This window comes from Microtus oregoni, unplaced genomic scaffold (assembly GCF_018167655.1).
Source record: "Microtus oregoni isolate MIOR12 unplaced genomic scaffold, Mior012 000055F_ref0000237, whole genome shotgun sequence".
Lineage (NCBI taxonomy): Eukaryota > Metazoa > Chordata > Mammalia > Rodentia > Cricetidae > Microtus > Microtus oregoni.
In genome coordinates, this window is record NW_024543831.1 from 13,044,834 (window position 1) to 13,071,718 (window position 26,885).

General features: G+C 41.1%; 1 protein-coding gene across 3 annotated transcripts in view; it reads right to left on the reverse strand.

The window, feature by feature from the left end:
• Peak1 (pseudopodium enriched atypical kinase 1) overlaps positions 1 to 26,885 on the reverse strand; it is a 210,502-nt gene that overhangs the window by 26,356 nt on the left and 157,261 nt on the right. For all 3 annotated transcript variants that reach the window (XM_041638336.1, XM_041638337.1, XM_041638338.1), the window contains one exon: positions 13,674 to 13,858. In XM_041638336.1, coding sequence (XP_041494270.1) covers positions 13,674 to 13,858 — 185 coding nt within the window. The remainder of the gene's footprint in view (positions 1 to 13,673; positions 13,859 to 26,885) is intronic.

The window sequence follows — 26,885 nt, forward strand, 5'->3', positions numbered from 1 at the left end:
AGTACAGGTAAACGAATTGTGTGAAGCTAATACTATCCACCCCGTCTGATCTAGAATCACCTAAGAGACCTCTGAATATGTCTGTAGATTTCTGTATTAGGCTAATTGGAGTGGGAGGAGCCACTCCAAATGTGGGCAGCACCAGACTTTGGGCTGTGGTTCTGAACTGAATAAAACAAGAGTGAGCTAAACACCAGCATTCATCTCTCTGCTTCCTGACTTCAGATGCAAAGCTGCCTCGGATTTCTACTGCCATGACCCCCACCCCATGACAGACTGTCCCTTAAGTTGTGAGCCAGAACAAACCCTCCCTCCATGATCTGCTTTTGTCATAGTGATGAGGAAAGTCACAAATACAGATGCTTCTGAGATGCTAATAAGTGGTGGTTTGTTTTGTTAAAACCATATGCTTGAAGAAATACCAAGGACAAGACTCGATATAAACTGTGATTACAATTATATTCTATGTCTTACATATAGTACCTTGATCAAGAATACCTAGGAATTTAAATATACTACGAACTACCACGTATATACAGCAAACCGAAGGATCTCCTTTCTCCACTAACAGCACACAGCAGTATTTTTATAAGGAAGGGAGTTGCATTAAACACAAACAAAAATATACAGAGAGAATGTACAAGAGAGTGGGGATTCAGATAGGGAGGTAGAGAAAGAGGGGAAAGGGAGGAAAAGGAAGAAGGGCAGTGAAGAATAAGCAAAGACTATATAGCTCTAGGGAGCAAAGGTTTTTCTTTCTTTTTTTTTTTTTTTTTTTTCGAGACAGGGTTTCTCTGTAGCTTTTTGGTTCCTGTCCTGGAACTAGCTCTTGTAGACCAGGCTGGCCTCGAACTCACAGAGATCCGCCTGCCTCTGACTCCCGAGTGCTGGGATTAAAGGCGTGCGCCACCACCGCCCGGCGGGAGCAAAGGTTTTTAAGACTTTCCAGCTGGTATTTGGCTTAGTGTAGTGCTTGCCCGAAATGTACAAGCCCTTACTTATGACCGTTATTAGCATACAACTAACTAACTAGCTAGCTAGCTAAATAACTAATTAAATTCTCGTGAAGAAAAACTCAGGGCTAAATGGATTCACTAATGAATTCTACCAAATGCTTAATATTAATTAAACCAAAGTATTACTACCAATCTCTTCCAAAAAGTAGCAGGGAAGAGGGAACACTTTCTACCTTGAATTTTGTAGAAGCAATGTTACCTACACAACCAAATCAAAGACATCCAAGAAAACTAAAGATTACTATTACTTATGAATAAAGTGAAAAAAGTAAGGCATTAGCAATAGAACCTGGCAACACTTTAAACATTATAAACATTATAATGCCATAGAATTTTGAGTTTATTCAAGAATGCAAGGTTGGATTTTAACGTCTGAAAATTAATCTGTATATTATGCTAACAAAATACAAAAGAAAAAACAATCTCACATGATCTTCTCAAATTTGTAGAAAATGTATCTGGTAAAATCTAATGCCTTTCCATGACAACATCCAACAAATTTGGGACAGAAGGGAAGCCTGACAGCTTCTTTCAAACCAAGAGCTAACATCATACTTGATGATAAGAGACTAGATGCTCCCCTCCTAACGTCAGGAATACAAGGCTCTATCATCACCATCTTTATTCTGTCTTCTACTTGAGCATCAGCCATGGAAATCTGGAAACAGTAACAAATAAAAGCATCCTTATTGGGAAGAAATAAAACTATTCTATGTATAGATGATATAATCTTGTATTTTGAGAAGCCCAAGGAATCACATGAGAATCTACCAGAAGTAACATGCCAGGGCTCAGATGGTAGAGTGCTTGCCTAGCATGCAAGGTGCCTTCGGTTCAATTCCTAGCATGTCACAGAACTGAATGTCGTGGGATATACTTGTAATTTCAGTACTCGAGACATGAAGTCAGGGGGCACAAGAAGTCAAAGCCATCCTTAGCTACCCAGGAAGTTTGAGGCCAGTGTGAACTACATGAGAACTTGCTGTAAACAAAGAAAAGAAAAGAATACATCAGTTTAGTGAGACTACAAGATACAAGATTACTGTACAAAAATCAATTGCAATGACTACTCTAAAATTGATATTAAGAAAATAACCCTATTTGCAACAAAGAGACTAAAGTATTAAGGGAGAAATTTAATTAAGCAAGAGATGTATGCTGAAAACTATAAAACAGCACTGAAAGAAATTAAAAAGTACCAGCATAAATGGAAATTAGTTATGTTATTAAAAATCAGTCACATTATTAAAATGACTAATTTTATGCAGCCTATTTAAGCTCATGGATCAGAGACTTTAATATTTCTAAGATGGAAATACTTCCCAAATTGACCTACAGATTGAATGCAATCCCTACGAAAATCTCAGTTGGATTTCTTGCAGAACTGATGTGGGGACCCCAAAATTCAGATGAAAACGTAAGTGACTTAAGAGTAGTCAAAAATAGTCTTAGCTCATTACAAAATTATAGTAATCAAGACAGTGTAGTACCTAGTATAAGAGCAAAGATATAGAAGAATGGAATTGGCTAGAGGGGCCAGAAAGAAACCTTTATATTAACGGGTCAATTAATACTGACAAAGGTTGTCCAAACAATTCAATGGAGGAAAATACAAACAGGGTTGTGACAAGTGAATACACATATGCAAAAAACCAAAACCAAAAATTAAAGTTGGACCCCTGTTTCACACTATAAACAAAGCTAAACTAAAATGTATAAAAAGATCTAAATGTAAGAGTTAAAACTATAAAACTCTATATTATTCTTTGCTGGGAATCAAACGTGGGGTCTCAAGCATGCTCTAACCCTGAGCTATATCCTTATTCCAGAAATATGACAAATTTGACAATAGAAATAAGTGGTTGTGTTCTTGGGAAATGGTTAGTTCTAACACCTAATATAAAACAAGATAACAAAAACAGTGTGGTAAAAGAGAAAATTAAAAAAAAAACTTATATGCTTCAAAGTACATTTTCGAGAAAGTAAAAAGAAAATGCCAAGCATGGTGACACACGCCTGTAAACCTGGTACTCTGGAGGCTGAGGATAGATTGTTACATAGCAAAACCTTGGATAGACACCCGAGGAAGAGGAGGGAGAAAGGGCAGAAGAAAGAGAGAGAGATCAGAAGGAGATCAGAAGGAAGAAGGGAGGGAGGAGAAAAATACACAGAGTAGGGGAACATGTGTCCAAACTACATATCTGGGAAGAAACCTGCATCTAGAATATATAAAAAACTCTTTAAAGAATATTTAAAAATGGGCAAGGGATTCACACATTTATACAAAGATGATACACAAATGGCCAATACACACATGAAAAATGTCTAACATCAATACTCATTAGGTAATGATATAATAAATCCCTAATACTTCACAACTACTAGGATTGTTATAATAAAAACGACAGTAATAAAATTCACAGGTAAGCCATGGTCGGATGTGGAGAAATTTGGATGATCATACATTGCTAGTAGACATCTAAGAGAGAATAGCTACTCTGGAGAACAGCCTGGGAGTTTCTCAAAGAGTAAAACAGAGTCTTCACATGCCAGCACGTGCGCTCCTACAGAGATAGCCACTGGAAATAAACATGTCGACACAGAGACCAGAATGTGTGCTTATGCTGTATTATCCCTGACGGCCCCAAAGTGGAAACAACGCAAACGTCTACCACCTACTGAACGGGCAAACAAGATGTGGTATGGCCACACAATTGAAAGAAGCTTCCCACTTCTTCCATCTTGGGTTATTTGTTCCTCTCTCTAGTGTTGGAGCGCAAACCCAGGCTCTCATACATGCTAAGATACTCTGCTGCTGAGTTACATCTCTGGCCTTCCTCACCCATCTCTAAACACTCTGCCTCTGGGACTGTTTAAGTCTACTACATTCCTCTCCAAATAACTGATCCTCAGATGTGGCTTGTGTATGTTTCTCTAGGCATATACATACATACATACATACACACATAAACTCATACACATACATACATACTCCTCCTCTCAGGTCACAGTCTGAAATCCCTGCTGGGTTGTACACTAGTGGCAGGGACTATGTCTTATTTTTACATATGGGTCTAAGCAAGAATCTGGCTAAGAATGAGTGGCTAGGTAAGTAGAGAGATAGATGCAGATAGGAAATATCACCCAATTTTTATCTAAGTCCTAGGAAAGATTTTATGGGCTGTCATTTTCTACCCATATCTCCAAATAAGGAAAACCAGCAATAACTGAGAATATGAGTAGCACTGAGAGTTCCAGAAGTATCTGTTTTTTTTTCCTCTAAAGATTATCTGAGGATTAGGGAAGTAAGGCAAGGTGTACACAGTTCTTTAGTGCTTATTTGAGAGGTGGAAGAGGGCTGAGTGGGCAGTTTGGTGCTACTTTCAGAATAAAGTTCAGACTTTCTTTTTTTTTTTTTTTTTTTTTTTTTTTCGTTTTTCGAGACAGGGTTTCTCTGTAGCTTTGGAGCCTATCCTGGAACTCCCTTGGTAGACCAGGCTGGCCTCGAACTCACAGAGATCCGCCTGTCTCTGCCTCCCAAGTGCTGGGATTACAGGCGTGCGCCACCACCGCCCAGCAAAGTTCAGACTTTCTATAAGCTGGTCAAGGTTCTTTGTCTTATCTATCGCTATTTCTCAGCTACTCTTCAACATGAATTACTCCTGTTATTGTACCTTAGAGCTGGAGTTACAGATGACTGTGAACTGCCATGTGTGTTGGAGACCAAACCTAGGTTCTCTGAGAGCAGCAATGTTCCTAACTGCTGCATTAGCTGTTCCGGTCCATATTTTCTGTTCTCTTAAGAGGTTCCCCCCCTCTAATATTTATTTTTAATTATATGGTGTGTGTACGTGAGTGTAGTGTCTGCAGAGGTCAGAGACATCAGATCCCTCTTGGAGCAGAAATTACAGGTGGCTGTGAGTCACCTGATGTGGTGCTGGAACCTGAACTCAGGTCCTCTGTAAGAGCAATACACACTCTTAACCACAGAGCCATTCTAGAACCCCTATTTTTATATCTTTGCCTTAGCAAAAAAAAGTATTCTGTCTTCAGCCCAGCTCAAACTTTCCACTGACGCCTTCCTACTCTCTGCTCTCCACCTCTGCATGGAAGCAAAGCCATCACTCCCTCCTGTATTCTCTGAGCTCTATTACATTGTTGCCAGAGTTTTAATACATCCTTTCTGAATCTCATGTGGTATAAGACAAACAGCATCTGCACAGTAAATGGCTGCTGAATTGAAGGGCAGAAAACCAACAGAACTGATCATTTATTCCAAATGGAAAGAGACAGCCGAAGTGATAGGATATAAAATAGTTCCAGGCCTCTCTCCTCCAACAGCAGCACAGGACCTCATGGGCGCTATGGGGATTTTCAAAAGAGAATCAGGAACTCCGCCACTCTAAATGAAACCAGGAACATTCCACAGTCCCCACAAGTAGGTCAAGCTATCTTCTATCTCAAAGCGCTTCATGTTTTTGGGCTTTATTTCCTCCCACAAAGGGTGGGAGGGGGCAAATTCCAATCATTTAGGTCTATGTCCTCAAAGTTTAGTATCTTAGTTGCTTTTATTTTGAATGTTTAATCCTATACATTCCTGTAAAGTCTCCAGGACCCAGACACTAAAGCTCAGTTTTCAGCAGCAGACAGAACACCACATACTCTACATTTTTGCGGCATACCAGCTTTCTAAATGGAAAGGGGGAAAAAAAGATCGATCCTAAATCTTGCCTTGCTATAGCTAAAAAGGTCCTCTGGACAATGTTTGACTAAACCAAACTCAAGCCTTCCTTTCTTCTTCTCCAGCCTCTCTACACTCCAGCTATAATACCTCCCCACCTAAGTGTGCCTTCAGACGGACAGATAAAGAAAGCCCTGTATCATGTCACTGTCTGCAAAGCAAATGATGAAAACTCAACAGGAAGGGAAACTAATTCACTATGAATAAAAATGATTGATATAAAATTCTTATAATTTACAAGATTGGTATAGGTACACAAGAAATAAGGTATCTCTAAAATATTTTAAAAGATTGCATAATGAAAAACTTAAAATAGTAATTACATCATTATAGTGATGGAAATATGAAAGACACATCAAAAGCAAACCACAATAAATGTTTGCTTGTGATCTGGTAGCACCAACATCACAGGGCCCTAAATAACAACACATTTAAATAGGAGTTGCCTTTGACCACAAGTTGCTCCTCCAACAAGATAGGAAGGCATGGTTTCCTGACCGATCTCTTTGCCTCCCATCATCCCACACACAGCTCCCGGGATGAGTGTGCACCTTCTGAACAGCCTACAGTGGCTCTATTAGTAAAAGCTGTAGTGTTTGTGACCTAGATCCCTCTCAAAAGACACTTTCACAAACCTCTCAGTACACAGTAGTTAGGACGTGAAGGAGGGAAGCCTCATGCCTTTCTCTCCAAAAGAGCAGGTCTTCGAAGGCTATGCTAGTGTTCCCAGCACCATACCTGGAACTAGAGCCAGTTGGTATTAAACAGCTGATTGCTAACTGGTAGGATTAAAGTCCCAATTAAGAGAACATATCTCAGGGTTGAAGGGGAGGGGAGAAGCAGGGAGGGGAGCAGAGAAAAATGTAGAGCTCAATAAAAAAACAAAACAAAACAAAACAAAAACCCCCAAAAACCAAAACATATCTCCCTATTTAAAGTATATTTTCAGTTTTCGTTTCTAATCTATCCCCCATCTCAGGGTAGGTAATATACATGAGAATGGGAAGAGAAAGGAACAAAGAGACAGTCATGTCCAAACAGGGAAATACACACTGCACGTTACAGAACACTAGCACTGTTCACCAGTTTTGTCAAATGAATAGGGCCTTGCGTTTGCCGAGGCCAGCGCTGTTCCCAAGCAGCAGGCTTCCGAGTCAGGAGGAAAGGACCTCATCTGCCAAGCACAGCGAAATGTAAGCAACAACCAGCAAACCACGGGGTACAACAACTTCATGTCGAACAATAAGACCGGCTGACCTCAGCCACTTGCGTGCATCCTCAAATAGACAGAGCACTTTAAAGAATGCCAGCAGCTGAGCAGCTGACAGGCCGCAGTTTACACAGCCTCCGCGGAAAACCTCCCTCAAGCCACAGGTCATTTATTTAGGGGTAAGTTATCTGTGTAATTTGAATACTGTACTCTTTTAACTAAGTCTCAGATATGGTAAACTATTTTCAAATATGAATGCAACTAACTTAGGAACAAAAATACACGATTTCTTTTAATAGAAATAATTACAAAGGGATATAACAAATGCTCAAACAAACGTTCAAAACTGTCAACTTCAGCTTTTTTTTTAGTTCCAGATAATCTTAACTGCAATTCTTTTAAAAATAGTTTATCACATTTATTTATTCATTAATTCATTCATTTATTTATTGTGTGCACGCACACACACACACACACATATGCACAAGTTTGGGGCTCAGACAACAACTTTGGATAGCTGGTTCTCTCCTTCCACCATGGCGGATCCAGGGACTTAACTCAGGTTGTCTGGTTTGGTGGCAAGTGCCTTAATCTGATGAATCAGTCCTTAACTGCAATACTTTAATCTTTGGTTTAAATAATTAACAAAATAGTGTATGGAGTGATACCTGCCCAATAACTGTTTATCAAGTAAATATGCATTGTAAGGTACTCTTCAGAATGCCTTAAGAGCTGGCATTTTGAATGGCACACACTATAACCACAACATCAAGACCAGCAATATAAAGAATGCCATTCGTTTATGGTTAGCCACTCTTACCTTTAACACTGACAGCAATGTACCGCAGGCAGAATGCTTTTAGATGTTTTGCGTTGGTGTTTGAAGGGTGCAGCTTTAAGGATTTGCTCTAAGTGACTAAAGTGAGTAATGTGGACAGGTTCTTATGGAGATCCTTATAATGAAGGCAAAATTCATATAGCTCCTTAGTTAGGAAACTTATGCAAGTCCAATATTAGAAAAAAACAAGCCAGATTAATAGAGCATATAAACTATGACTTGAAAATCTCTTACATGAACTTTCCTGTAAACAGTCAGACTTCTTTCATCTAGGAATCTTCAAAAGTCAAACATTGCAGTCATTTTTAGCTCATTCAGACACATTCTTAGCACCTCCTGTGTGTTTTAGATAATGTGCTAGGCTGTAGGGATACAAAAAGAGGAGCAACCAAAAAAATATGTGGAGTAAAGGGAGACTTGATTGAGCTTTTAAAAAAGCAATGTACAGAGTACTTAGTTACAAAGTGAACGAAGAAGACCTAAAATTATCAGCTGGGTTTCAACAGAATAGAACTTCTTACACACTTCTGATTCTAGCAAGATAATAGTCAGACACGCCCACATAAAAGACAACCAGTTATCCTTCTTCAAGACATTTCAAGACACAAGAAACAGGAAAATGTCTAAGGTTTAATAAAATGAGGCATTCGATTACTTTTTTGGGAAATAGTTTTGGGTGCAGACATGCTGTAAAATCCACTGGTGAAGGCCAGCTCATCCTGTAGTCCATGTGATCACCATGCAGAGTGACGTACTACTTTATTCCCCTGAGACAGGGTCTCTCACAAACCTGGGGCTACGCTGGCAGCCAGCAAGCTCCAGGAAGCTTCCTGTCCCTATTCCAATAGAACTGGGGCTACTTTTGAGGTCTGTGAAGAATTGTGTTGGGATTTCGATGGGCAATGCATTGAATCTGTACATTGCTTTTGGTAAGATTGCCATTTTTATTATGTTGATCCTACCTATCCAAGAGCATGGGAGATCTTTCCATTTTCCATCTTCCGTAATTTCTTTATTCAAAGACTTAAAGTTCTTGTCATACAGATCTTTGGTTAGTGTTACCCCAGATATTTTATGTTATTTGTGGCTATTTTAAAGAATGATATTTCTCTGAGGTCATTCTCAGCCCTCTTAGCATTTGTATATAGTATAGGCTACTGATTTGTTTGAGTTGAGTGCAAACTTGTACTTGGAAATTAGTAGGGCAGTTTCTCAGAAAATTGGGATTCAATCCATCTCAAGACCCAGCAATATCACTTTTGGGCATATACCCAAAGGATGCACACTCATACCACAAGGACATTCGCTCAACTGTGTTCATAGCAGCATTATTAATAATAGCCAGAACCTGGAAGCAACCTAGATGTCCCTCAACCGAAGAATGGATAAAGAAAATATGGCACATTTACACAATGGAGTACTACTCAGCAGTAAAAAACAAAAACAAAAACAATGACATCTTGAAATTTGCATGCAAATGGATGGAGCTAGAAAAAGACATCCTCAGTGAAATATCCCAGACGCAGAAAGACAAACACAGTATGTACTCACTCATAAGTAGATATTAGACATAAGGAGCCTATAGGTCATGACCCCAGAGAAGCTAGGTAACAAGAACCCTAAGAGAGACGTACATGGATCCCCCTAGGAAAATAGACAAGATCTCCTAGAAAAATTGGGAGTGTCGGGGGGTGGTGGTGGAAGGGGAGAAGGAACAGGAGAGGGAGAGAGGAGAACACGAGGGAACTGGAAGGGCCAAGAGGAAGGGCAAGGAAAGAGATATCTTAAAGGGAGCCATTATGGAGCTAGCAAGAAACCTGGCACTAGAGAAATTCCCCGGAATCCACAAGGATGACTCCAGCTAAGACCTTAAGCAATATTGGACAGGGTGCCTTAACTGGCCTTACCCTGTAATCAGATAGAGGACTACCTTAATTGACATCATGGAATCTTCATCCAGCAACTGATGGGAGCAGATGCAGAGATATATAGCTAAGCAATGGGCCGAGCACCCAGACTTCAGTTAAAGAGAGGGAGGAGCAATAATACGAGCAAAGGGGTCAAGACCATGATGGGGACACCCACTGAAACACCTGACTTGAGCTAGTAGGGGAAACTAGGATGAAACTAGGCCCTCTGAATGTGGGTGACAATTGTGAGGCTGGGGCAGTCTGTGGGGCCACTGACAGTGGGACCAGGACTTATCTCTAGTGCCTGAACTGGCTTTTTTGAAGCCCATTCTCGTTGGAGGGATGCCTCACTCAGCCTAGATATAGTGGGGAGGGCCTTGGTCCTGCCTCAAAGTGATGTGTCTGACTTTGTTGACTCCCCGTGGGAAGCCTTACCCTCTCTTAGAAGTGGATGAGGGGTGGGGTGCAGGGAAGAAGGGAGGATTGGGAAGAGGGGAGGGAGTGGGAACTGGGATTGGTATGTGAAATGAGAATTTTTTAAAAAAAAAAAAAGATCTGGGGTGATAGGCATGTGTTGCCCAACTTGGTTTGTTATGTGGGCACTGGGGATTTAAACTAGGGTCAACGTTTGCACAGCCAGTGCTCTTGCCCACTTAGCTATCTTCCCTGCTCCCTTTCCTGGATTTGTTTGTAAGATATGGCCCCATGTTTCCCAGACTGGCCTTGAATTACTGATCTCCTGTCTATCCCTCAAGTGTCAGGATTACTGGTGCGGGTCACCACGTAAAGCTCAACGGTATCATTAAAAATAAAAAGTTACTGGAGCTTTAAATCACAAAAAATTACCCACAGGGGCAGTTTAAAACTGCAAGAAGATGATTTGCTGAATGTCTTTAAAAACAAAAAGGCTCCAAATGCCACCTACATACTTGTTACACCAGGGAAAGAGCAATAAACCCAAATCCTCAGCATCTAGAACTGACTGAACCAACCTTAACTATTACTCTTCCAAGGCAGAAAAATTAATCACGTATCAAACCATACAAAGACAAGCACAGTCACTTAAGCACTTAAAGAAGGGTGAAAGCTAGTTATTTTTCTAGTTCTAACTTGGTTTTGGATTTTTCACTTTTCAGTACTTGATAAGTGCATAAAAGTATATTTGATAGTTAAAGTATAAAACCCACCAGAAGCTCGATGGCTTCAGAATGACTATGCTAAGTCCAATGAGATTATTAGAGTTGGGTCTGGTTAGTTTTGGTGTGTAATGTTTTTTACTTGCAAGTTTTTTCTTTTCTTTTTCTTTTTTTAAATAAAAATAAGAACAACAAAAATCCCAAAGGAAGACTGGATAACATAGGCATCATATCCTATGACATAGGAAAGAAATTCATCCGTTTTCCTCCTCCTCCTAGTGCTACACACCTTTAATCCTAGTGGCGGAGGCAGGCAGACTCTGAGTTCGAGGTCAGCTTGGTCTACAGAGCGAAATCTAGGACAGCCAGGGCTACACAGAGAAATCCTGCGAGAGAGAGAGAGAGAGAGAGAGAGAGAGAGAGAGAGAAGAACCCAACTGAAGTCCCAGCCCTCCGGTGCTTTACAAGAATATAGTGACTGAGGGTATCAGAGTCATGAGTACCTACGGCTCTCTGGGCTCTAACTTGGTCCAAACTCCCCTGCCTTCCTTTCCTCGTCTAACAATGGGGAAAATAATAAAACTTAAAGTTGGTGTGTGTGTGTGTTTTAAATAAAGGGGCTGGAGGGATAGTGGCTCATTGGTTAAAAGCACTGGCTGTTCTTCTAGGGGACCTGGATTCAATTCCCAACACCCACATGGCAGTTCACAACTATTTGTAACTATAGTTCCAGGGGATCTGACACCCCTACATAGGCATGAATGTAGACAAAACAGTAATGCAAATAAAAGAAAATCTTTTAAAAAATGAGATTTGTTGTTGTTGTTGTTGTTATTTTTTGTTTTTTTGTGGCAGGGTCTCATGTAGAGCAGCCTGGCCTCAAGCTTACTCTACTCTGTAGCTGAGGACGATACTGAAGTCTGGATCTTCCACCTCTATTTACCAAGTGCTGGGATTAAGGCATGTGCCACCATGCCTCACTCGTCCTTTCTCTTTTTGAGACAGTCTTATAAAGCCCAGGTTAGTCTCAAAGTCACAGTTCTCCTGGCTGAGGCCCCCAAGTGCTGGATTATGGGTGTCAGCCACCACACCCATTTGGTAATGGAAAACTTTAAGAAATGATGCTGTATGCTATCAATTCCTAAAGTGATACAGTACACTGAGGCTGTCATAAGAGAAATTTTGGAATAGCAAAAATATCTTCAATATGTAATTCCTGATATGCTATTTTAGAGCGCAAAGTAAGTAAAAACTTCATCTTAATATGTACTCCTGAAATATAAAAGAATGAGAAAAGTCTGAAAAGCCACTCAACAATATATCTATTGGAACTGAAGTCAGAAGTCTTTTCCGTGTAGAATATACTTTCAACCACTTGAGGGCCGTTCTGACTGAGTCTCCCAAGAGGAGATTAGAGCGTTTCTCCCATGTATCGCTTCAATCTTTTGGACTTGCTAATTAAGAAATCTATCATTTTCAGTTTTCAAGTATACTAGCTGATACTGGTATCCTTTTCCCTTAAAACAACACAGCGGAGGAAAAGGAAGAGGGATGAGAAACAAGGTCCTTGAGAGACAAACTCCAGTGGTTTCCAACCAGGGTGAGCGGTCCATTAGAATCCCGCGGGCACACTACACTGCAGATGGTCCATCTGCTCACCTCTTCTTACCCACAGGACATAGGCACAAAAACAAAAACAGAACCCCAAAAAACTTATTCTGCTCCAGGCTTTCCTTTTCAGAAGGGAAGAAACTCAAGGGAGGGAGAAAATTCAGAAGTCACTGGGAATTCCAGAAAGACGGTGAGGAAAGAGAACTGAGGAAGTTTTGTAACAATTCTGAAGCAATTCTGTGTAACCCCCCTTGCACACTTTCCACTATAGTAGGCCTGTGGCACAGCTCTTAGCCTCTGCAACGCCTCCAATGGCAGTGCTCATACTTCTAGTCAGAGATTCTGCTCTTCACATTATCCTACCTAAAATACCCCTCCGATGTGTCCGCTGTCCTCTCTCCCTTTTCTCATCCTCTTTTGTCGTCCTGCAGTTAGAGTACCTGTTACCAAATACCATAGCCTATGTGTACCCATTTTAAATTATAAACGTCATCTGTCTTCTTGAAGCCCTTTGCTGGGTCACCATCACATATAACAAAAGGTCAGAGATTTTAACCTGAAATACATCATACCTAACGCTCCACATTGCCGGACTTTGAATGGCTGTGGCACCAGGCCATTCTGTATTTCCACAGTTTTGTTCACTTATTGCTTGTTTGGAACACTCTTTCTGCCCTCTGACAAGTTAAGTCAGCTCAGGAATGATTTCTTTTGACACCCTTCTTTGTGTACACCAAAAATATTCCATGCGTGTTTGCACAATTGTATTTATCATATTATACTGAATTCAAGTTCCTTTCTTTCCCTTCAAGGCAGGGCCCACATCAGCATCTCTAGCACATGCTCATGGAAGCAGGAATTTAAAATAAGTCTCGTGAAAATTCGAATATTATTTTTTGAAGTAAATGTAAATTCATAGTGCCAATGGTACAAGTTTCGATCCTCCAGGGAAAAATTTTTTTTTTTTTTTTTTTTTTTTTTTTTTTTTGGTTTTTCGAGACAGGGTTTCTCTGTGGCTTTGGAGCCTGTCCTGGAATTAGCTCTGTAGACCAGGCTGGTCTCGAACTCACAGAGATCCTCCTGTTTCTGCCTCCCAAGTGCTGGGATTAAAGGCATGCGCCACCATCACCCGGCCCTCCAGGGAAATATAACTTGTAGCCAGCACACAGAAAGGCAAGTACAAATACTGTCTATATAATATTCCGACTTACCTAGGTTGCTATATGTTGCGCTGCAGGAGTTCAGATCTATAGGATCCGCAGTGTCATCTTTTTCTTCTTCCCTTTCCAGGTCAGGCGGGGGCGAAGCTGGTGTGACGGAAGTGCCATCTTGCTTCAAAGTCAGAGGTTTTGGATCCTGAGGAGAAAATTCCTCTGCCACTTCATGGGTCACGTGACTGAAACGAAATCAGACAGCTCATCAAATTAGAATTCAAAAGTTCTGTTAAAATTTACATTTATAGGGTAGGAGATGGTGGCACACGCCTTCAATCCCAGCACTTGGGAGGGAGAGTCAGGTAGGTCACTGTGAGTTCTAGGCCAGAGCTAGTTCCAGGATTTAGCTATCCTGGAAAACAGAAAAAATAATAAGTAAGAAATTTAAAAATGAGATTTATGGAAGATGCATTTCCCATTCTACAACCATAACAGTGGGTCACCAGCTGAGCAGAGACCAAGTATTTTGATGCTTGACCTTGATTCATGTACTAGTGGAGGTAGGGTACCCTCAAATAGAGCTGGAGAATTAATAGGCAAGGAATAGAACAATTAGATGGAAGTCTAGATAAATACTAAATCTATTTTTTTTTAAAGAGAAGAGGTATTAAGAAGATAGTAATAAGAATCCTTAACTGGTTAAAGAGAAACACTCAGGAATTCAGGAAATCAGCTGGTATATTTACTATATTTATTATATTACTTAATAGTACTCTACTACTATAGCAAGCACCACAGTTTATTTACTTTACTTACTACATAGTATTTGCTATGTTAAAGTATTTACTGAGCTATGTAGAAAGAATTAGGAATAAAATTGTGATTATACCATGCAAATAAGGGTGTAACTGTTTTTGGTAAGTTAACGCCAGGCAGACAAAAGCATCAGTTCTCATCTCCATGGGTGCAGGAGGGAAGTCAAATGGAGAAGAAAGCTTAAATCTCATTAATGAAAACGATTCTGAAGCATCCTGCTGGTCACAGCTCAGTGAAAGACTACTTGTTTTCTTTTCAGCCACGGCCAGCTCACTTACTTTTGGCTAACTCTTCCCTCTCCCCAAACTACCTAAACTATGTCAGTTCTGCGGCCATGAAGTCCAAGGGGATCAGATGGTCACTAATTGCTGGAGCAGAAAATGGCTGGCCAATGAGATACACTCAGATCAGGTGTCTTTGAAGGCCTCAGGGTCTGAGAAGCACTCTGAGACTATCATCCCTTTACCATATCCTCCCTGACGTCTTTCTGGGCAAGAGACACAGGATAGGAACTTTTGAGGGGAGTGCTACATGTATGGGTGTGTGCGGTCGGGAAAAAGGATGCCACTGAGGGTCCTCAATTACTTCTCTTCCTTCTTGAGACAGAGTTTCTCACTGAGCCTGGAGCTCATCGACTGGCCATACTGGCTGTCCTTCTAGGGAACTAATAACCTGACTGCAGAAGCACAATGTTGAAGCTTTAACATTTTTCCTCTCGAAGGAGGGATATTTTTTAGTCACTTTATATGTGCTGCCTTGAAATCAGAAGTCGTTTCTATTAACTTCTGCCTAGCAGAGAATATTCTCTTTCTCTTTAAGTATGTGCATAACTACTCGGTAATATCCAGGCTTGACGTGAAGTGGCGCCTGAGAGTGTCTTGGAAGTGTCACTTCACTTTGTCTTTACTGAGCCATGGAAGCTGAGCTCCCTTGTTACTGCCTCCTCATGGTATCCATGTCACGAGAAACCAGTTTTGTGTGGAAGGCCTTGTTTCTGCACTGATGACTAAGGCAGCCAGCCCATTGAGGAGAGGCAGCATTTTTACACAGACTGCCCTGCTGACTGCTGCTGGAGAAATTCGTTCCCGGCTCTCCTGTCCCCAGGAGCTAGAGCCCATAATGGAACTTCCAGTTCACTGCACACTGCTGATATAAAGAGGGACCCCTGGCTCTGCTGGCTTAGAAAGAGCATTTCTGAAGCTGTGTAGCCAGCAGATTTCAAGTCTCATGTTGCTATACTGACACATGTGTAATTTTTATAATAAAGAATGGTAGGAAGATATTCCTTCAGATTACTCCCTTGTCTGCAGTTGATGTATGTCCTAATGACACACAAATAAAAATCCCTTACAGAAGCTTAGGGGCTGGAGAGTCTACTCGGTTGGTAAAGTACTTACTGTGCAAGGAAAGGCCACGCATTCAGATCCCCAGAACTCATGAAAAGCTGGACACAGGTGGCCTGTGCCTGTAACCCCAGCACTGGGGAGATAGAGGAAAGCTCTTGGACTGGCTGCCCCCTTTGTTTGGTGGTGCAGGTCTGTAACCTCAGTTATTTCTGAGACTAGAACAAAAGGATTCCAATTCAAGGCCTGTCTGGGCTCCAGTGTGACACAAGGCTAGCCAGAGCAACTGAGCAAGACTGTCTCAGAATAACAGAAGTTTAAAAGGGCTGAGGACACCTTGTGGGCGAGTGATTTTCTAGCACTCTCTAGGTCCTGGATTCAATGTCAAACAAGCTCTGAACTTCCTCTTGGTCCTTTTCCTTTCCTGAAGTTAGTTTATTTACATACTGCACACAGGTGTGTGTGCATGCGCTGGCTTGTGCAGGTGTCTAGGGAGGCCAGAGGTTGACGTCAGCTGGTTTTCTTCTACTGCTCTCCATTCTATCTTTTCTGAACTTGGAGCTCACTGTTTAGGCCAAATGTGCTTCATCCAGAGTTCTGGTTGTGGCTGTAGGCTTGCCAAGGCTGCTTTTCTACCTTGGTGCTGGGGATCAGCTACTGTGAACACAACTATAAGAGCAAATTTCTCTAACCGCTGGAATCCCTGATCTCTTCCACAAACATAAGACGGAACTTTGCTCTAGGAGTGTGGACAAACAAAACATGGACACTAAAAAGCAAGAAACACCAAAGACTCACCCACTGTACTCACTCATACAACTCCCCATTGCAGGGCACTTTCACAGGGCCTCTTCAAGTCTCTTAGCCATGCTCTGAAGCCAGCAGAGCCGAGGCCACTGAGCTGTACACGCTGTGCCAAGACACTGGGATCCTGTACTTCAGCAACACCAGCTGCACCTTGACCTTTACTATAGGGGTTTGGCCTTGGAAATGTGCCAAATTACCTTTGGGGCGCTAAGCAAGTGAAAGCCAGATTTATTAACTCCTTGAGGACCAGGGTAGCCCAGCCTACATTCCAGGTTAGTTTTCACAGACACTTTTTTAAATGCATGCACTCGTATACTAGGTTTCCAGTTCAAGTAATTATCAGCTATAAAAATATGCAAGAATGTTATGAATTTGCAAATGGATGCAGAAATGTTTAATCTGCATTTACAGTGACAGTCTTAAAAAGTAATAAAGACTTTAAGAAGCGCATCAATGATATGTAATGTCTTAATGCTTGACAGAAGAACAGCTTTCTGTGTTATTAAAATAGTAAGAGAGAGGCAAAAAGGGAGGTTCTAAGAGTTGAAGTGCGGGCTGCGACAGAAGACTAAAAGATGAAAAAGACTGGAGACAGTGGGAGGCAGAAGCTACTCACCCCGAGTATGAACAAGACAAAGACAAACTAGCCAGGAAAGAAGAGAGAAAGCCCTCCTCCTGGTCTCCGAGTGGGCACATGAATTCTATAAAGGAATTTAGATCATTTTTTAAGAAAAAAAAATGATCCAAATAATCAGAAAATCATCTCAAATCTAAAGTGATATATACAGACTTTATCTCATAACAAAATGCCTCTCCGACATTTTACTGGGAGATGTTCGAGGTGATGGACAACGTGTGTGGAAATTAGAAGCTGATGTTTGTTTTCCTGTCTCTTTGATCTTCTGAACAAATGGTACCTCGAGGAAGGAGATAACAGAGATGATGAAACTTCTCCCATTTCATTCAAGAGACAAGGAAAAAAATTCTACAAAATGAAAATCATAAGGAATATTATTTGAGACTCAGTTACTAAATGCTAACAAGGGTTGAAACAGTAAAATACTGACCAATGAGGTAGTTTTTCAAGGTAAGTAAATTTCATCTTATTTTATAAAACAAAACTATGTTTAAGTAATGAATGGCCCATGAAGAAGTTGGAGCCTTTTATATTTCTGCTATTTAAATTCCTTTGAAAGAGTTTCCAGTCCTGTAACAGAAGGTGGGAAGTCTGTAATAACTATGGTAATGATATCTAACTCCTTAATCTTCAGGTTCTGTCAAAGTGGCTTAGCCTCTGTGTCACTGTCAGCAACCATTCTATCTTCATAATGGAAGACGATACGCATCTGACTGCACAGCTCCCCGGTCCTATAGCCTCTGATAGAAAACATTCGGGGGGAAGGGGGAACTGAATCAAATACCAAACTTAGACACCTTACTTTCTTCTCATTATTCCCCAAACAAAACAGAAAATTATTAGTCACACAGCATTTACATCGAACTAGGTTAAGATTAGTGATCGAGAAACCATTTAAAGTCTATAAAGAGCATGGTGGCACACTTCTGTAAGACCAGCATTCAGAACACTGAAGCAGCAGGACTTGAACTGAGAGTTCAAGACCAGAGTGACTTACGTGGTGAGTGTAAGGTTCACCTAGGCCGTGTGGCCAGATTCTGTCTCAAAAACAAACAAACAAACAAACAAACAAAAAAGACAAAAATGTCTTCAAGAGGTTATATATAGAGTAAACTCTACATCATTTTACAGAAAGACTTAGGCATTCAAGGATTTTGTTTTGATATCCAAGAAAATCATGTAACCAAACCCCAGCAGATTCTGAGGGGTGGCTGTTCTTAAAATCTTTAGCCAACTTTTCATTAAAGCCTAGTTTTACATTGTAATTTGGTATGTTTGACCCAACACTTAAAAACTGTCATATTTGCTACAGATTATTCTTCTGAATTTGCAGGATGAATATAAGGTGTTCAAAAGAAACAGACATATTGCTACAGATTTGTGTTATCTAAATAAATCCTGTGACGGTTAGATCTCACCAGTCTGCAATATTCATACATAATTCGAAGTTATAGAAACAATCTCCCATGTGAAAGCTTGCTTGCTTTACCCAGGTGGTAGGATTAATCATTATAGCATCAAATGAAATAATCTTTTTCCTGGAAAATTTGTTCAAGACATATTTTTGTAAAAATTTGTTAAATGTCTGACTGTACCTTTTAAAAGGCAAATCAAATTTCTCATCAGAACAGATTAAAGGCCTTTCTGCATATAAATATTTCCATAATTTTAGTTCAACTTTAAGTTTCAAATTCAACCACCTTTGTTCAGCTTCAGAAGGGGTAGTAAATGAAATCAGAATTCTACAGAGACTGTCTATCTCTCGGAGCAAGCAGCATTTTACATTTTACTGGTCAGCTTCTTCAGCACGTATACCTGTCTCTATGTGCTCAAAACAACCAATAAATTAATGTACTTTCTAAAGACTCTTTTTCCTAAAAACTGAACACCAGAAGAAATGTTTCATGTTCTGTTTCTGGTTTCCTGAGCTGTTTATTTCTAAGGTTGCGAGGGACAATGGTCTTTGTAGACGTGGGACCAGCATCAACCGTTAATCAAGGACAGCCATCATGCATGACCCACACCTTTAAGATCTGTAAGGAGGAAAGAGGGGGAAACCCAACTATTTCTTCTTGTATCTCCACCTGTAGGACTCCCCACCATGGTGACATTTTTTAATCCTACGTTGGCTTCCAAGCCATCAACCTGATTTTGCCACATTTCCCAATTACTGGCATTCTCAGGTGGGAAAACATATCTGTTGATCACTATCTAGTAGGTCCAATTTTGCACTAAGCCTCCATAGCCTTTGAAACCGTCAAACTTCTTATCCTGAACCAAGATTAACCTTTAACTGAGATAGGATGAGGTCTTGCTACTGTCTAACAGAGTGTGGCCAAACACAAGGAGTTCCTGTGTGCACACAGGATATTGCAGCTAGGTGCAAGGGCTTGAAATAGGCTCTCATTTTTTTTTTTGGACACTGCACAGGGTCATTTAAAAAAATAAAAAAGTAAAAACAGATGGGATAGCCATTTAAAGTGTTTTCAAGGCACGGGCTTGCATGCCAGCAAAGCAGGGAAGAACACAGGCCACTGAAAGTCACTGTGACCTTCAGAAAAGTTACAGTTTTAAAGTCCTGTGAAGTACAAAGTCAGAATGGCATCTGTGCAGATCAACAGCAGATAATTAGGTTGCCATTCTCACTGACTATAGAAATTACTCGGCACCCCCATTTCAGCCTTGGTTTGCTTTTGAAGAATGCGGTGAGAAAGAGACAGACATTTTCTGAAAAGACAAGCTCTTAGAAAGCCCAGCTCTCACCAAGGACACAGCCTAGGGAGAAGTAGGTATCCTGGACTGTCCCACACCCAGAAGCACAGGAAAGGCCTCTCCCCCCACTCTTATCTTCCTCTGCTCTGTGAGTCAGAGCAGGGAGAGGAGCTTGTACACGTAACAGATGCGATGAGGGAATGAGTGTTTCCTGAGACCTATGACCTCTCGGAACAGGGACAGACTTCTACCCGGTGCTGTGTGTGCTGTGCACTTTCCATTCAACTCACCAAAGTGTCAAGACATATTAGCCATTCCTCCCATTTCACAGAGAGGGAAACTGAGGCTGGAGGAAGCAAATGGTCTGATTCTGTTGAGTACAGAGGTGGCAATGTGGCAATGTGAAGCCATGTTGTCCAGTTCTGATGTCCATGTTCTTTCCACCATAAGGCAAGGGTGCAAGCACATTGTACAGATCCAGTGAATGCCTGATTGTAAGCGTGCTTTGAAAGGAAAATTGCTTTAATTGAAATAGAAGGAGGTGAGGTAACGTAGTTCATGGAATGAGAAACAAGGCCGTGGGGGTGTGGCAAAAGCTGTTAAGAGGGGAGAGGAAAAAGAGGGCACTAGAAGGTGTGTGACAAAAATGTAGGAGAGGGACCACTGTGGGAAGGAGGGGGACCAGCTTGAGAGCAGGGGGTGGGGAAGGAGTGTTGGGGATGAGGACCAACAAAAGCAAGCTGTATGAAAACATCATAATAAAATCCATTGGTATGTTAATTAAAAAAACTAATAAAATATTGGATAAATTAAAAAAAGAAATATAAAGTTATAATGATTATAGATGTGTTCTATTTTGAAAAACCCTAAAAAAGCCAAAAAAGCAATTATTTAGATTGCAAAAGTATTTCTTCAAGTAGAAGATGCTCTTGGATAGACTGTTTACAGATATCTGTCTGCCTCATAGTAATTACCTCCACATTTACTGAGTGCTAGGTACAGTGCTTAAATACACATCTAACAATGTCACTATGAGGCAGGCTTATTCTCATAACAGCAACAATTGTAATAATAGTAGCCAAGGCTTACAGAGTATTTATTATGGGCCATTTCTAAGCCCTGTTTCTCAAAAGTGGCACTGCTGACATTTTTTGAGTAAGATAATTCTTCCTGTTGTGGAGAACAATGCACACAGTAGGGTCACTCCAGTATTTCCTGTCTTCCCGACTGTGATAACCAAACAATGTCTCCAGACAGAGTCAGCTGTGTCCTATGAGAGAACCTCTTTGTCCCTGCTGCGCCCTTATAAACTCAGTCAAGGTATACCACAACCCACAGGGTGGACTATCCTCTGATGACGGGGCCCACCAAAGGGTCACACTCATCATGTCTGAGACACAGACAGCTAAGGTCCTGAGCGAGTATGAACAAGGAAGGAGAAACAGGAGACAGACTAAGCTGGCATTACTCCTTTACTGTGGATGAACAACGGGGCTGGGCCTTTAGGAGTGCTGGACTGTCTAGAGACAGAGGGTCAGGAGAATTAGCAAAAGTGCTTCAGAGAACGAGGTGAAAGATGCTGCAAGGCAGACCGGTAGATGCAAAAACGAGAGGTAGATGTGGTGCTTATTTTGGAAGTTTAGTTGACAGGACTTAATATTTTGAGTTCTTAGAGAAAGGGCATGAAAAGAATCAAATATGACTCAGTTTTCTGGCACAAGCAAATGGATGGGCAGCAGGCCATTTACAAGAAGGAAAGACGTGGGACAGAGCATGTCTGTAGGGGAAAATGAAGAGCTTTGTCTTAGACGTGCTTATTGTGTTGAAACAGGCTTCTCAAGTGAAGACCTGCGTCTAAGTCGTGGGGGAAAACGGGTCATTTTATTTTTGAAAATACTTTTCAGAGTAGAATTTTGTTTTGTTTTGCTTTCTGCCTTTTTGTTTTTAGAGCCAGGGTTCCTCTGTATAGTCCTGGCTATCCTGGAACTCACCCTGTAGACCAGGCTGGCCTCTAACACACACTGCCTCCGGAGTGCTGGGATTGAAGGTGTGGGCCACCACTACCCTGGCTTGAGAGTTTATTATTACAAACAAACATAGGTTGTCTCCTTGAGAATGATACGTGCTGATTTGTCAAATGTCCTTTCCATGGTCAGTAAAAGAAAGGGCTAAAATTCCTAACTGAAAAATCAACTCGACCCATTTTACAAGTGTTCCCTTAGGCCTTGGTATGCACCTGAAATGGACATGTGCTCTTCCTTTTCCGCACACAGTTAAAAACAAAACACATGTGATCAAGGCTTGAGATTTAATCAAATTTACTACTTAACCTTAAGTAAAACTGATTTTTTTCTTTTCTTTTAAATTTCTAGCACAATTTGGTGTGACAGCTTTGTTTGGGTTACAGTGCAGTAGTTTCACCCAGATGTGTTCTTGCTCTGCCAGTGCAAAGGTCAACAGAGTGAAAAAGAAAATATCTCAGCATCTGTGTGGTTAGCTGCCTGTCCCTGACAAAGTAATCTGAGACAATCAACTTATAAGGAGGAAACGATTTATCACGGTTTACAGTTTCATTCCATGCTAACTTGGCAGTATCATGGTGGGTATATGCAGAGGAAGCTGCTTCTGAGAGAAGGGAGTAAGAAAGGGGAGGGGGAGGGAAAAGGGAGCAGGGATGAGAAAGAGAAACTGAGACAGGAGTCCCAATATTCTCTTTAAAGCCATGTGCCTCAGTTCTCTTCAAAGGGTCTCCACCTAATGGTTTCATCACCTCCCAGGAGAAACATGGGTTGGTCACTCAGATTTCGCACAGGGGCCTTTGGAAAGATCTAAGACCCAAGATACAGCACAGTGTGAAGATAGTGATCTTTACATGGTCTACTGGATCTTACATGGACTGTATGTGAAGAACTGATGAACTATTCTGCTTTTTCTTGTATTTGACAATAATTTATGAAGTGCAATTGGTATACACACACACACATATACACACACCAATACATGCATACAACATAGATTAAACAAATTAATTAATGTATCATTTTGATCTCTTTTTGTGGTAAGGCTTACAATATATTCTTTCAGAAATTCTGAAACACACACTGCACTACTGTCATAATGTAGCACAACGGATCACCAAAACTCCTTCTAATGGAAACCCTGCTGTACCCTGGACTAAGGCCGCCTCCCCTTCCCCACTGCCCTAGCTTCTGATGACACCTCCCCTCCCCCAATGCCCTAACTTCTGGTGACACCTCCCCTCCCCCACTGCCCAAGCTTCTAGTGACACCTCCCCTCCCCCAATGCCCTAGCTTCTGATGACACCTCCCCTCCCCCACTGCCCTAGCTTCTGATGACACCTTCCCTCCCCCACTGCCCAAGCTTCTAGTGACACCTCCCCTCCCCCAATGCCCTAGCTTCTGGTGACACCTCCCCTCCCCCACTGCCCAAGCTTCTAGTGACACCTCCCCTCCCCCACTGCCCTAGCTTCTGGTGACACCTCCCCTCCCCCACTGCCCTAGTTTATGATGACACCTCCCCTCCCCCACTGCCCTAGCTTCTGGTGACACCTCCACTCCCCCACTGCCCTAGTTTATGATGACACCTCCCCTCCCCAACTGCCCTAGCTTCTGGTGCGCTACTCTTCCCTTCTATGAGTTCAGCTTGCTAACACACTATTCATTATCCTTTCTAGTCACACACATCCTGCTTCTATTTGCTTTCCTCCTCCTTTTGCCTACAATAGTGTTAACTAGCTGACAAATGACAAAATCTCTCTTTGTGTGTGTGTGGGGGGGGCAGACTGGCCCTGAACACACAATCTTGCTGCCCTAGCTTCCTGACTGATGGAATTACATATACATGCTGCCATACTCAACCTTCTTATTTGTCCTTTAAGATCTGGTTCCAATTTCATTTCTGGAAGCCAATTTAATCACTAGGTGTTTGTGCTACTTTATCATTTTGAGCATGGAACACTTACCACAGTGAGGACAGAGGAGCTACTAACACTTTTAAACATCTAATATGCCAGACCCCAGGCAGCCTATTTTATCTCGTCCCATGAAATGTTCAAACTAATTCTGTGTGATAAGTATCACTATGGCCCTATACATTGAAGGGCCAGAGAGTCAAAGCTGAAGTCACATCTGAGTTCATTATTTCAGCAATGTCTTTCCCCCTATTTGTTCTAAGGTTAATGGCACATATTCAATTTATGTCTTTGGAACAGTCAAACAAATGTCGGGAATAGTCTAATACCACAATGAAAGGCTCTACAAGTCTCTCATCTTTCAGGCCTTGCAGTTTAGATACCAGAAGGGTATTTTTCATTCTTCATTCTTTACAGACAGTTTGGATTGGGCATCTTTAGTTACTTATAGGAAAAGGGTATTTTCATTTCTTTTAGCTGTGTGTTCCCAGGCATGGGATGGTAATTTAATAATCACACTGCCATCAAGCCAGAAACACAAATGTTGACATTTGATTGTAGTGTTTTCCCTCTCAAAGTTGCTTCAAGTAAATATCAATGACAATCCAAGTAAATGAAGTAATTATTTAAAAAGCAAATGGAGTATAGTTTTCAATATACATATTCATGCTTTAAACTTTCCACAAGGCTAAAAATAACCTATTGAATACTTCTTTTTCTATTCACTCTGGGACACTGTGAAATGAGAAAATTCAAATTTGCTTCTAAGAACAGTTTAGTATCCCAATCACGGCTTTATTTATGTACCATTAAAACAGTAGTTAATGATTCTAAAGTGTGGCCCAACAACACCAGCCTGTTGGGTATGCAAAGTCAGGATATATCTCAGACCAAGTGAATCAGAAACCCTGGGAGCTGCCAGTGGTGGTGGTGGTGGCGGCGGCGGCGGCGGCAGCGCATGTCTTTAATCTCAGCACTCAGGAGGCAGAGGCAGGTGGATCTCTGAGTCTACAAAGCAAGTTCCAGGACAGCCAAGGTTACTCACAGAAACCCTGTGTGGAAAAATCAGAAAACAACAACATAGAAACCCTGGGAGAGAAACCTGGCAGTGCGTTTTAACACGCCTCTGGATAACTGTGAAACAGTCAAATCTTAGTATTGATGAAGCAAATCAACTGTGTCATTTGGATTCATGGATATTTTTATAAAAAAATTAAAAACACAATAGTAAGGGGTCTGCCACACAGAGGGCTTGGGTTGCCTCAAGTCCACATATAGTATAGTATAGCCATGGGAAAGAGTCTCAAAAGAAAGGCTAAACCATTATTTGGCTGTTTTCCAAGGTCTGGATACATTTACCACAGCCATACTTAAAAAGGAGTACAATCATTTATTGATCTGCAAGAGCTATGTGCTAGTCCCTCCTAGGCAACTCTAACCATGTGCAATTTAAGTGGCTTCCTTTCTAAATGAAACAGGAATCTGAAATCCATGCATTACGTTACAGCTGGAGCATGACAGGCTTTCACTGAGGATGTGAAGGGAGCATAAGATTCAGCTGATAAGAAGGCTGGTCCTCCCAGAAAGCAGTGTTTCCTCTAGGAGCTTTGCTAGCAAATGAATTTAGGGGAAACCGGGACTTGCCAGCATTTTGACAACTATGCGTAGGTATGTGAAAGGATCACTTTAGTCAAGGACATGTAGAAAACTTCCTGGCACTTTGGTAGGAAAATTGCAGGCACTGAGTGTTCATTTTCACTTATATATTTTTAGAGGAAACTGGGGAGAAAAATCTATCCTATCAGTCAGAAGTTGTTATCTTTGCCAGAGAGGAGGGCAAGCTGGATAGAGTAAGTTTACTGTGTGTCAGGAGGGAAGATGCCTCAGAAGAATGAAGTATTTCGGGCACTTGAACAAGACTAAAATGAGTAAGGACGAAAAAAATTCTACTTGTCACAAACTTTGGCTAAATGCACTTGCTTAAGTGGCAGTTAATTGACTTTTTATCACAGTAACAAGAAAGGAAGTTTGACTTCTTTTCCGATTGGTATTCCTTTGATCTCCTTTTGGTGTCTTATTGCTCTAGCTGGGACCTCAAGAACTATACTGAATAGATATGGAGAATGGGCAACCTTGTCTTGTTCCTGATTTCTGTGGGATTGCTGGGAGTTTCTCTCCATTTAGTTTGATGTTGGCTGTTGGCTTGCTGTATATTGCCTTTATTATGTTTAGGTATGTTCCTTATATCCCTGCTCTCTCCAAGACCTTTATCATGAAGGGATGTTGTATTTTGTCAAAAGCTTTTTCGGCATCTAATGAGATTACCATGTGATTTTTATTTTTCAGTTTGTTTCTATGGTGGATTATGTTGCCGGATTTTCATATGTTGAACCATTCCTGCATCTCTGGGATGAAGCCGGCTTGATCATGGTGGATGACGTTTCTGATGTGTTTTTGGATTTGATTTGCCAGTATTTTGTTGAGTATTTTTGCATCAATGTTCATGAGTGAGATTGGTCTGTAATTCTCTTTCTTAGTAACAAGAAAAACAGCGTCCCTACACATAAATATTTCTATAAATAAAAGAATTATATACATATAAACATACATACATACATGTGTGCGCGCGCGCGCGTGTGTGTGTGTGTGTGTGTGTGTGTGTGTGTGTGTGCGCGCGCGCATGTACACATGCACCAGGATATAAGCTAGGTCCTTACACATGCTAAGTAAGCATTCTGCTGCTGGGTTACTTCTCTAGTCCTTTGTTTGATATCGTGTTCTTTAATTATGTAGCATTTTAGGAAGAAAACAGGTTCTAAAGTGAGACAGATCAAGATGTGAATTCTAGTTCTTCTAAATACTAACTTATGATTCTGGTCAATTCTTTTCTAGTTTTAGCTCCTTATCTGATGAATGCAGTCAATTTATAGGGTTTTAGTAGGATCTGAGAAAAACACTTGGGACTTACAATGCAGAGAGTATGTGATCAGGAAAGGGTTACTGAAGTATTAAAGAAAGCCAAT